Below are 12,613 nucleotides of genomic sequence, written 5' to 3'. Positions count from 1 at the left end.
GATATATATAAAATATCTGTCCAACTATAAAGAAAATATGTTTATATGTTCTAGACTTAAACGTATTTAAATTAAAAAAAAAAATAAACTAAAGAGCTGTTTAAGATATGAAAAATCAGAAAGAAACAAAGATCAATAAAAGGAAAATTACGAAAAGAAAATGTCAAATAACGAGGGTTAAGAACAGAACAAGTAGGGGTCAGAAAGAGATAGGGGGAGGGATGAGTGGGTGGTGTCGTGACACGGAGTGGTGCAACGCAATGTGCGACCATACGTTGAAAATTCAATTTGCCTGATGACTTGCTGTGGTTTAAATACGGCCAAAAAGCGACAGCGCACATTAAACTCATTGCCGCCGTTGTGGCCAAACGGATAAAAGGCGAAACGGACCGGCGACGGGCGACGGTCGACGGGCACCATGGCTACAGGACGGAGCTACAGGACCTACAGGACCTGACCGCCCGACTCACCCACCCATGTCCAGCCAGCTGCACATTATATACTTATGCATACGATGCAACAAAAAACGAGGAGGAGCCACAAAAAAAAACCAACTACAACAGCACAAAAAATAAAGCCAGCAGTGCAGCAGCAGCAGCAGCAACAACAGAATGAGACAGCGGCGCGCAAAAAGCGTAAACTTTGTTAACTCCATTTGACAACACGACGCAGTGGATGGAGAGGAGTGGCTGGGCGTCCATGGAGCATGGAATCCAGGGTCCACAGTCCAAAGTCCGGCATGGAATCCAGGCCGGCATCCTGGCCACATGGACCCACTTGAAGCCAGGCCGTTGATTGCATTTCATGCGCTTGGAAAATCAATTTTTATTTAATTAATGTGCCTCGTTGCATGCATTACACATATGCTGGGTCCTATGGCATAAGGGCTCCTATGTAAATCCCCGGTTATATATAGGTTGACGTCCATGTAAAAGTAACTTGGGTTAGATTAAGTTATCGCCGGCGATGGAAAGCTGGATGGATGGACTGAAAAATAAAGGATTCAACCCACTAAACTGACTTAACTCTATTGGTCCAGCAAATCGACACACTTTCGGAGCTGATTTCAGTTTAAGCTGAGGGTTTCAGTTGGTTTACATAGGGATAACATTCGTAGAGTAGAAGTAGAAACAATGTTAATAATATTTAAAGGTTGTTTCAACTTTAGAAATGTTAAAAAAAAATAGTATAATAATACAGACTAATTTCTGAACCTTTTAATCCTGAGTCACTTTAAATTTAAGTATGATCCTAACTTTTGAAATTTGCATTTAAGAGAAATAGTTTTGATTTCAACCAACATTTTGATAATTTCATTGACTCTTAAGAAGTCATATACTTGAAAGTAAAATACCTCGCAGAATTACTATAGCAATCTAAAACTCCTACTCATCCTACGTCACCTTATCACTAATGCTTACTCAAGACATCTTTCCGCCTAGTTGATTTCCGTTGAGCCACCTTTCGCATACTTCTTAAGCGCCCACAGAAGCCCTCCATCTCCATCCACTGAGAACCCAACTGACCCACACCCCAGTGCCCAGAGCACGGGTCTGGCTTTGGGAATTCGAGAAGAAGCCAGTAACATCAATCAGCGATCCCATCTAAATGCCATCAAATGGCATTTTCCACTGCCGCCTGCCAGGAAGCACAATGACGCCGCGGGGAGTTTGCCGCCAAGCGGTGGGTGGTTTGGGCGGTTTGGGTGGTTTCGTGGGTGTTTGTGGATCTGTGCCGCCGCCGCCTGCAAGGTGCTGCAACAAACAATGGCGGAGCTCACTAACGGGCAACTTGTACTTGTATATTTAATATTCACATTTCAATTGTTTTTTCTTTGTTTTCCTTCGAGGGAGTGTGTGCTCCCAACTTTCCCTCGCCCCCCAAATGGGGTTCATTGCGCAATTTATCCAGCTCCTGTGTATTCCCGTATTCCTACAATGCTTGAGGTTCGGTTCGGTTCGGTTTGGTTTGGCTTGGCTTGGTTCCTTGGCCCCAGTGAATTTTACCCTGTTTGCTTTGACTTCTGAGCTTTCCATTTCTTTCCTCTTCTGTCGCCGACAACCGAGGAGCAGGAGCAGGAGGCATCTGGCAACAGCTACCCCTGCATATCCTATCCATGCCTTTTATTTATAAAATTTTCATCAAGTTTCGTGTTATTAAAAATGGAATATATTCTCGCGCGAATACGCAATGGAATATTAATAGCATGAAAGAGCTTGAATTTTAATACAGATTCACAAATGTCTGGAACCTACGCCATTCCTTCGACTCGAGGAGTTGAGAATGAGCGAAAGTCCCTTTCCTGTCAATGGGAAATCTGTGCATATCGGCGGCTTATCCGTACGGGTCAGCATCCACGTTTACATTAACTGACCAGAAGAGCCACACTTTTAGAAAATTGTTTATTACATAAATAGCTCTTTTGACAAAAAAAATTGAATTTGTTTCTAGTTGAAAGACATGGTATTCAGGGTATTCTAATATAAATTCAAAATACCAAAGCGAGATAAGCCTAAGGCACTGTTTTTAAACGGATATCCCTGTCACTCAGATGGATTAAATATATTAACAAATTTATAAAACGTGTCTTACACAAAATTTAATAGAAACTGAATGTATCTGGAAGACTTGCCCTTCTTTTCTTGAGTGCAGAGACAAATCCTGGCTAAATGATGAATTAAATATATTAATAAATTTATAAAACATGTTTTAAACAAAAGTTAATAGATATAAGGAGGTTTTCTATTAAATCCACCATATCTGAAATTAAAGATAATTTTTTCTGTATAAATTATACTATTTTTCATAGGGAAACAGAATTTATCTAGAAGACTTACCCTTCTTTCTTAAGTGATGGATTAAATAAATTAATAAATTTATAAAACGTGTTTCAAACAAATGTTAATAGATATAAGGAGGTTTTCTATAAAATCCACCAGATCTAATATTAAAGATAATTTTTTCTGTATAAATTATACTAATTTTCATAGGGAAACTGAATTTATCTAGAAGACTTACCCTTCTTTTCCTGAGTGCACTCACAAATCCTGGCTGAATGAATGGGCTCCGTGAAAGAAAACACGGCGGTTCCATTATATATGTGGATGTATATACAAGAGGGTTGGGATGACCAACACTTTGACCCAGTAAGCGAACCCGAATCCTGGCCACCGTGGGTGCCAAAGTTCGCAGCCAGTCAAGCCGAAATGCTGCGAAGGTGTTGCTGCCAAAGGTAAAGCCAGGGTGTCCGGGTGTCCGTCGAGCGCCGAGCGGGGTAATTGCCTTGAAAGGCCGCTGAAAGCCCTCAAACAAATTATAAATTGCCGCCAAGAGGCGAGAGGCCCGGCTCAAAAGAGGGTTTACAACATTTGACGGCAGCAGCAGAAGCAGAAGCAGCAGCCCCAATTCAACTCACTCATTACCACGGCGGCTCCTCGGCTCTCGGCTCCTTCCTGTCCTTCTCCGCCTGTCTTATCTGAGGCAGCTGATCCATCACCTGGCGGCTCACGGAGTCGGGGCTCCTGGCTTCCTGAGTCCTCAGCTTATGAGACCGTCGTGAAGAATTTTCTGATTGCGTGTGCATTTTTAATGCGGCCTGCCTTTTGGCCTTTCAGCCACTACGCACTTCATTCATCAATGTGCCTGGCCTAAATGGAGCCACTGCCTTTGCCTTCGTCGCCGCCACCGCCGCCTCCATCCCGCCAAGACAAATGATGATGTGTATCCAGATTCGTTTTCGACATTTCCCTTTTGTTTTACTCGGAGCTGACCTCCTGCTCCACGTCCTCTTTTTTTGGTTTTACTCTTCCGGAGTTCGCTGGCTTTCCTGCAGAGGTTTGCCACGCAGTTAAAGAGTCTTTTCCAGGTCTATAAAATATAAAGTAAAGATGTATGGTATTTATATTAAACCTTTCTGGGAAATCATTTTTGGTGTTATAGGTAGTAGCTAGTATATATACTATTATATATTATCTCTAAGAAATTATTTATGCTAAGAATATTGTTTTGATAAGAGATTATGGTGATTATAAAATAATGTTTTTCTTCGTTGGTTAAGATAAATTATATTTAGGAATAATTAGACGCTATTATTTATGAGAACTAAACGAACCCGACTATTTATATTAAGTAGTTTCTTGCATACATGATTTAGTACATGTACAATGTAAATTAATATACAACTAATTTAATTAATTATTGTGAATCGGTTAATTTAAATGGGAAATTAATTTTATACATGTAACTTTGCTAGAAAAGGTTCATATTAATACGATTTATTTTGTCCTAATTTAAGATTATTAAATTAATTTATAGAATATTATTTTTAAATATTTTTTAAATAATATTAAATTAATTTATAGAATAATACTTTTAATTTTTAATATTACTTTTAGCTGTTTATAATTTTTTTTTAGGAAATATACATGCGATTCCTTTTGAATATTCACTCGTATGTATCTCCAATGTAAACAAAGTAAGGGTATTCCGATTTCGGCCTCCGGGGACTGGATTCCTTTGAGCTCGCAGTGCTTTCTTTGATTTTTATAAATTTTAGATGGCACACGCCTTTCGCCTTTGCCTTTGCCATCGCATCGCATCGCCTTCACCTGCGTTTCTGTTCCTGTGCTGCTCACTAATGAAATACACTTGCCAGAAAAAGTATGCGTACAAATATTTTCCGCAACTTTAGAGCTTAAAAAAACGTCTTAAAAAAATTCGTAAAAATGTCATTTTAATTTTAACATTTAGTACACATATTAAGCTTTAATTTGACGTAACTTATTAATTTCTAGCACCTTTACTTTTCCTAATATAAATAAAAATGTACAAATTGGCCGGATTTCGCATCAGAAAAAGTATGCGTACAAATGCATATGGTATTAGAAAAAGCCATATTTTGGGCAAAGTACGTCGAGTTTAGTACGGAGTTTGATACCCTTTATGTTTTATAACTTCAGTCTACATATTCGTCATCGATTGGACCAATGTCCTTGCATCCATCGCCGTTATTTGATTCCATTCCTCGACATTGAGTTTTTTCAGGATATCCTTGGATGCAAGGGTCTGAAGGCGAGTCCTGCCCTCCAGGACATCACAAAAATGCTTTACGGGATTGATATATACTATTTTGATGGCGAATGTAGCTGTTTTACACATAAAAGCTTTGTTTTGTGGGCGCAATGTTTAGGTTCGTTGTCCTCTTGGTACCAAAAGTCCTTTTCGAGTCCCACTTTCAGGACGCTTTAATTTCTTGTCTTAAAGTGCATAAAACAACCAACAAAATGAGGTATCGTTTATTAAAATCGGTCAACAACTTAACGAGAAATGGGTATAAAAACTTTCTTATTTAGATAGAAGGTTAGTTTTTTTTGAAATTCGTATGAAATTCGTGCATTACGCCAAAGCAGTTGTTTGTTTGGTTATATGGCTAGCCATTTCTCGTTAAGTTGTTGACCGATTTTAATAAACGATACCTCATTTTGTTGGTTGTTTTATGCACTTTAAGACAAGAAATTAAAGCGTCCTGAAAGTGGGACTCGAAAAGGACTTTTGGTACCAAGAGGACAACGAACCTAAACATTGCGCCCACAAAACAAAGCTTTTATGTGTAAAACAGCTACATTCGCCATCAAAATAGTATATATCAATCCCGTAAAGCATTTTTGTGATGTCCTGGAGGGCAGGACTCGCCTTCAGACCCTTGCATCCAAGGATATCCTGAAAAAACTCAATGTCGAGGAATGGAATCAAATAACGGCGATGGATGCAAGGACATTGGTCCAATCGATGACGAATATGTAGACTGAAGTTATAAAACATAAAGGGTATCAAACTCCGTACTAAACTCGACGTACTTTGCCCAAAATATGGCTTTTTCTAATACCATATGCATTTGTACGCATACTTTTTCTGATGCGAAATCCGGCCAATTTGTACATTTTTATTTATATTAGGAAAAGTAAAGGTGCTAGAAATTAATAAGTTACGTCAAATTAAAGCTTAATATGTGTACTAAATGTTAAAATTAAAATGACATTTTTACGAATTTTTTTAAGACGTTTTTTTAAGCTCTAAAGTTGCGGAAAATATTTGTACGCATACTTTTTCTGGCAAGTGTATGAATAATTAAAACTGTGTTTTCTTTTTGTTCTACTTCATTTGGAGTTCATTATTTTTGGCTCACTGCATTTGGCCCCGCTATTTGACTTTTGGCCTCGCCCGCGTTGTCATCATGGTGAAGGGATTCCGTGAATTCCGTGAATACCGGCTAATTACGCCGGAACAGAGCCAATTATTCCGCCAATTATTTATGCAGAAGCTTGATGCTTCTTCTTGCCAAAGCGATCAGTGTTGCACAACGTGCGGGAGCTATCGAATACGAAGTACTCACTCTTGAGTGGGAGTTATCGAACGCAAAAGTACTCATTTCAAATTGGAAGTTATCGAACGCACGTTCTTCTTACACAATCCTATATTCTAATAACAAATTAAACAAAGAAAAATGCAAATATTTGTGGAGTTTAAAGCACCAATTGAAATATAAAATAATTTAATTAATAATTATTAGTTTTCATTAAACATAAAATTAGAATCTTTTTAATAAGTCCAACTGTACCAATTTTAGCATCAAGCTTTGTATATTTAATTCAATTTTAATTTCTATTAAAAGTTTTATAGATATTTTAACCTGGGTAAAAATAGAGTTCACCGCATTCATTAAACACAGAATTAATTCCATCAGAAAACTAGTCAAAAGTTTACTTATTTTTAATCCTTTCCGTTTCATGTGTCACAAAAACTCCAAACAAACCCCAAAATTCTGAGCTCATCGTTTGTTGTCCACCAGGATCTGTTGTTGAAATTGCTAAATTACAGCTAGGATGGCGGAAGCAAATCCAGTAGCAGGATCAGGATCAGGAGGAGGAGGAGGATCCAAAGAGGAGCCCGACAGCAGCTGGTGCCTCATCGAGAGCGACCCGGGGGTCTTCACCGAACTGATTCGGGGCTTCGGCTGCACGGGCGCCCAGGTGGAGGAGATCTGGACCCTGGACGCCGACGCCTTCCACCACCTGGAGCCCATCCACGGCCTGATCTTCCTGTTCAAGTGGGTGCAGGACGACAAGCCCGCCGGTCGCGTGGTGCGCGATCGGAGCGACATCTTCTTCGCCCGCCAGGTGATCCCGAATGCCTGTGCCACGCAGGCCCTCCTCAGTCTCCTGCTGAACCTCCGCCACCCGGACGTCGATCTGGGCGACACTCTGAACGGCTTCAAGCGCTTCTGCCAGGACCTGGACCCCGTGACCCGGGGCCTCTGCCTGAGCAACGAGGAGAAGATCCGCCAAGTGCACAACTCCTTCGCCCGACCCGTGCTCTTCGAGCTGGACATGCGGATGGCGCCGCCGGACGAGGATGTCTACCACTTCGTGGGCTACATGCCCATTAGGGGCCGTCTGTTCGAGCTGGACGGGCTGCACGAGGGTCCCATCGAGCTGGCCGAGATCGGCAGGGACCAGAACTGGCTGGACGTGGTGAGACCCATCATCGAGGCCCGCATGCAGCGCTACAGCGTCGGGGAGATCCACTTCAACCTGATGGCCCTGGTCTCGGATCGCCAGCGGAGCTACGAGCGGCAGATCCAGCTGCTCGTCCACCAGCCGTCGCCGCTGAGCCACTCGGAGCGGCAGGCGGAGATCGCCAGCCTGAGGACCTACGTGAGATTCGAGCAGGACAAGAAGCGCCGCTACCGCCAGGAGAACCTCCGGCGGCGCCACAACTATCTGCCCTTCATCGTCGAGCTGCTGAAGCAGCTGGGCGAGACCGGCCAGCTGATGCCCATCTACGAGAAGGCCAAGCAGCGGGCCATCCAGAGCCAGGTGTCCAGGTGCGCCGGCCTTAAGCTCAAGGAAGCCCAAGGACAGTGATTTCAATTTTGAAGTCATCTTAACCGGTCTTATATTCTCTGGAAAAATCTCCGAGTGTTTCCGCTTATCTCAGCAGGTATTTAAAATATACCTATCGCTTTTCGAATAAATTAAATTAAATGTACAATACAAAATCCCTTTTAATCGGTTGAAAATTGCAACGGCAACATAAAAACATTCAAAAATGTTCTAAAATTAAGTGACCTATCGATTTAAAGTTTTTCTAATCGTCATGAAGTAAGTGATAAGTAGATTAAGATTAATCTGTATTTTAAAATACCAAACACACTGCCGTAGCATAATTTGTCTTAATAAAAAAGATAACTATGTGAGAAGTTGGTTTTTCAGAAACTAATGAAACGGTTGATAGTAATTAGGATTAAAGTAGAATTTGAGTTATCGACTACAATCGATTGATTGGCCATCCCTGGTAAGCGGCATCGTTTTGAAAGAGATATAAGAAGAAGACAATATTTTTGTTTACTAGTTTTAAGCTAACCGAATCGTTGGAAATTTCGTGGAAAATGGTGTTCTACTTGGAGCACGTGCTCACGGGCGATCAGGTTTTCCTGCTCGAGGGCGTAAACACTCTGGGACGCCACTCCACCTGCAGCTGGATAATGAAGTACGACTATATGTCCCGATTCCACGCCATCATCCTGGTGAAGCGCGGTCAGATTTTCATCAAGGAGCTGGTGAGTTCCTCTATGCGATTGAAGAACCCATGCTAATCCTCTGCCAACCCCAAAGGAAGCCCTCAATGGCGTGTTCCTGAACTATTCGGAGGAGCGAATAGGATTGGGATTGCGGGAGATATCCGTGGGCGACGACCTGTCCTTCGGGGTCAAGGTGAACGGCGACGAGGAGCTCGAAATACCGACCTCTTTCGGTATCTTTACCGTTAAGTCGAAGGAGCCGGACTCCACCGATCCCATGGACGAAAAGCCGATCCTGGATGAACGTACGGAGCCGGACTCCACCGATCCTCTGGGGGAAGACCCCAAACTGGATTATCCCACAACTGAAATGGAAGGCCAAGAAACTAACGACATCGAAGAGCCAGAAAAATTACACTAATCCGCGGAAACACAAATGCAAATGCCGCACTTAAGGCGTTAATTTCTCCAGCCCGATAAGACCAACTAAAACTGGAGGCCTTGCATTCAAATGGACTGCAAGGAGCTCATGCAATTCCACAAAAACTCTTCACAGTTGCGGCTGACATAATAGGTTTAGTTAAGAAAATAATTATTAGCAAATGTTTACTATAATTTTCGCTCTATTCAAACTTTAATTTTTTTTTTAGATTTTATGTAGTTTTTCTATTTCAACTTTAATTTGTTTTTAAGATTTTCTCACTTATATATTGACTTTTCAATACGTAATTATTTTCTTGGTATTGTTATTTTTTGAATTGATTCACTTAAACAAATTCAATTAACTTGTATTAAATAGTGTAACAAAAAACTACAAATGTACATGTATGTGCATATATACTCTATATCTATTTTTTTTGCGGCTGACAAAATAGGTTTAGTTAAGAAAATAATTATTAGCAAAAGTATCCTATAATGTTGGCTCTATTCAAACTTTAATTTATTTTTTAGATTTTCTGCTATGTTTACTTTTCAATATGTATTTTTTCTATTCCAACTTAATTTTTTTAAGTTTTTCTTCTTTTTATAATTACTCTCCAAAATTTAGATTATCTATTCCAACTTTAATTTTTTAAGATTTTCTTACTTATTTATTGACTTTTCAATACGTAATTATTTTCTTGGTATAGTTTTTTTTTTTATTGATTCACTTAAACAAATTCAATTAACTTGTATTAAATAGTTTAACAAAAAACTACAAATGTACATATATGTATATACTCTATATCTATGTTCGACTTCTTATTTGAAGTTAACCAATTCATTTAAGTATAGAAAACTTATACCACAAAATTGATGAGTAACTAATAATAATACACTAAACTGATTTTTCTTGTAATTGTTAAGAACAGAGAATCAAAACATAGATTATTTTATTGCACTTTAAAAACTATATTATATTAATTAAGAGTTCCTTTGTATGAACTAATATTTCTGTCGCAGCTGTAAAATTCGCTATCTTACTAGCATCGTGCAATCCTTAATGCTTTGTTATTTGTAGCCGACAATAAAGCCTGTAAATATGCAAAGAGATGGGGGCTTTCGGAGTTTTGGAAGGCTGTATTATGACAAAAACCGCAATTGGAAATTCGGCATGGACCACATCATCATCATTATATCCCAGCAACAGCAAGTGCACACTGCTCTTAGAATTTTAATTACCATTGCACTGAGAAAAAGAAAAAAGCTTCAGTTTTTTCAAGCTCAAAAATATAATTATAATAAAGGAGATTTAATTTTGAAACATAAAAACCTATTTTTGATATATTTTGTTGTTATCTTTGCTATTCTTGTTATTTATTTAACAAAAACGTTTGTAGTCTCCTAGCTTTGGGCATATTATTTATAACATTATATATATTGTATAGACTATTTATTTCAATTTAAGATATGAAACTATATTTATATTTTTTTATTTTATAAGATGGTAAACAATTTCTATTTCTGATTCAATTTGAATAACATCTGAACTAAATTATGCTTAAAGCACCATCATATTCCACTTTCACCTAAAACGAGCCCCTTTTTTGCTGCTGACTTGTGTCGAAAGTTTATAAATATATCAGATGGCTTTGCGTATTATGAAAGTTAGACTGTTTTGCGATAAACTGTGGAGGCTTAAGGGATACTCCGGAGTGCCCTGTCCTAATTGTAACGCTTTTAGTGTCGTCGCCCCTGACTAATTTGTCACTTTTGTTGTCGCCTCGACGGGACTTTGGATTTTCTATTTGTTTTTCGTATTACGTTGCCATTTTTGGCAGTTTTTTGCCTTTTGTGTGAGGCAGGCGAAACCCTTTTCAAGGGCAATTTTGTATTCAAATGATGTTTGACTCGCTGTCCGACCCCCTTTATCTGTCTCGCCCCCCCTCTACTCACTTAGCCGCTGTACGTGTTTGGTGTGCACTGCCCCTTTTTCCATTTTACCCAATTTTCCGAGCACCCCGTGGCCCGGACCTCCCCCATCCCCTCCGGAGTTCTCGTTCGCACGTAATTAGCTGTTAATTTGGACCACCACTTGGCAACCGGGCGTGGAATTTACTTTGTAACTTCTCCATGTTTCGGAGCAGGAATGAAATGGGGGCAAAGCGCTTTTGATTTGCCACAGGAGACATGGGCTGCGCAAAGTTTATTAGCAGTGCTGTATTTTTCAATATGTTTGCTTTTAATTGGTAAGCCTTTCGAGTTGGCATGGTAGATACTTATTTCTGATTCTACTAGAAGTTTTCAAATGTATTCATCACGTGTTCTAAAATTTGTTATTAAGATGTTTATTAAAACAGTATTTTACTTATTATTTTTACACACGAAAATATAACTACAAATAAAAAGATAAATTAAGAATGAATCCTTCTTAAAAACTAAAAGATTATTTAGTATTCTTGATCATTTTAAACATTATTAATTGATATGTTTGTTAAAATAATATTTTACTTAATCTTTTTACACTTTAAACGAAAGAAGACTCCAAAGTATACAGATAAATAAGGAAGGAAAATTCTTGATTTCACCTATTATTTTTACATTTTAAATTAAAAAGACTCTAAAATATAAAGATAAATAAGGAATAAATCATTCTTGATTTTACTTATTATTTGTACACATTAAACGAAAAAAAATATCAAATAAGAAATTAAGGGCAAATCATTCTTGAAAACCAAAAGATCGTATATACATATGTTATAGACTATGGAGTACAAAAATGCAAAGGCTACAAAATTTTGACACAAGGACTATGAACAATAAACCTAACATGTATTTTTAGGTATGTAAATACGTTTGTTAAACGTAAAATGGACTTAATAAAGTTATATCCCGAACTTTATCCGTAGGAAGCTAATTATAAATATTGAAAAAAAACCTAAATATGTGAGTAATCAATACTACATAAGGAAAGCTACGACTTAGGGCGTCAGATCCTTGACCACATCGTCCACGAACTGCTGGAACATGGCGGTGGCCTCCTCGTCGGGGGCGGACATGATCCCCTCGAGAATCTCCCAGTTGAAGTGCTCATTGAGCAAGCCCCTCTTGAGGACGTAGGCGGGCATCTTGATGTCGAAGTAGCGCAGCTTCCAATGGGAACGCTTCCGCGGAACGCAGATGCGGTTGGTGACGATCTCGTCGTCGTCTATTTCGAAGACATTGCGCTCCTCGCGCTCCTCCTCCGGCGGTTCCGCTGGACTCTTCGCCGGCGGGTCGTTCTTCTTGCCCCGCAGGCGGCGCTTCTTCGGCGACGGCGGACGCGGATTCGATTCCGGCAGGCGGTTGGCCATCTTCCCCGACCAAATCCTATGCAATTCCTCCAGCGACTTGCGATCCCCGAGGCTCAGTTCTCCCAAGTCGTCGCGCAGTCCCTCCATCACGCTGGCCATCAGTTCCTGCGGGAAGCGGCGCGACTCCGGTATAAAAACGCCATCGGTGGGCAACAGCTTACTCAGGCGACCGGCCATTGGGATATATGGAATTTCTCAAATCTTCTCCGAAAAACTTAACTTCACTTCTTGCGAAAAATAGCGCCTAATAGAGATGGGACGC

The 12,613-nt window shown here is 39.8% G+C and overlaps 2 protein-coding genes and 1 pseudogene across 2 annotated transcripts; 2 read left to right on the top strand and 1 right to left on the bottom strand.

Moving 5' to 3' along the window:
* Positions 1-6,769: 6,769 nt before the first annotated feature.
* LOC108063182 (ubiquitin carboxyl-terminal hydrolase isozyme L5 pseudogene) lies at positions 6,770-8,017 on the top strand (annotated as a pseudogene).
* Positions 8,018-8,227: 210 nt separating this feature from the next.
* On the top strand, positions 8,228-9,635 carry LOC108063207 (uncharacterized). The gene is made up of 3 exons (XM_017150237.3): positions 8,228-8,352; positions 8,410-8,617; positions 8,673-9,635. The coding sequence occupies exons 2-3, from the start codon at positions 8,447-8,449 to the stop codon at positions 8,997-8,999; spliced, it is 498 nt and encodes a 165-aa protein (XP_017005726.2). The 5' UTR covers positions 8,228-8,352; positions 8,410-8,446; the 3' UTR covers positions 9,000-9,635.
* Positions 9,636-11,979: 2,344 nt separating this feature from the next.
* Positions 11,980-12,528, bottom strand: moon (moonshiner). Its single transcript, XM_017150195.2, has one exon. It carries the CDS (start codon positions 12,526-12,528, stop codon positions 11,980-11,982), a length of 549 nt encoding a protein of 182 aa, XP_017005684.2.
* Between the last annotated feature and the right edge of the window lie 85 nt (positions 12,529-12,613).

This window comes from Drosophila takahashii, chromosome X (genome assembly GCF_030179915.1).
Source record: "Drosophila takahashii strain IR98-3 E-12201 chromosome X, DtakHiC1v2, whole genome shotgun sequence".
NCBI classification, from domain to species: domain Eukaryota; kingdom Metazoa; phylum Arthropoda; class Insecta; order Diptera; family Drosophilidae; genus Drosophila; species Drosophila takahashii.
This window is presented reverse-complemented; position numbering and strand designations above follow the sequence as displayed.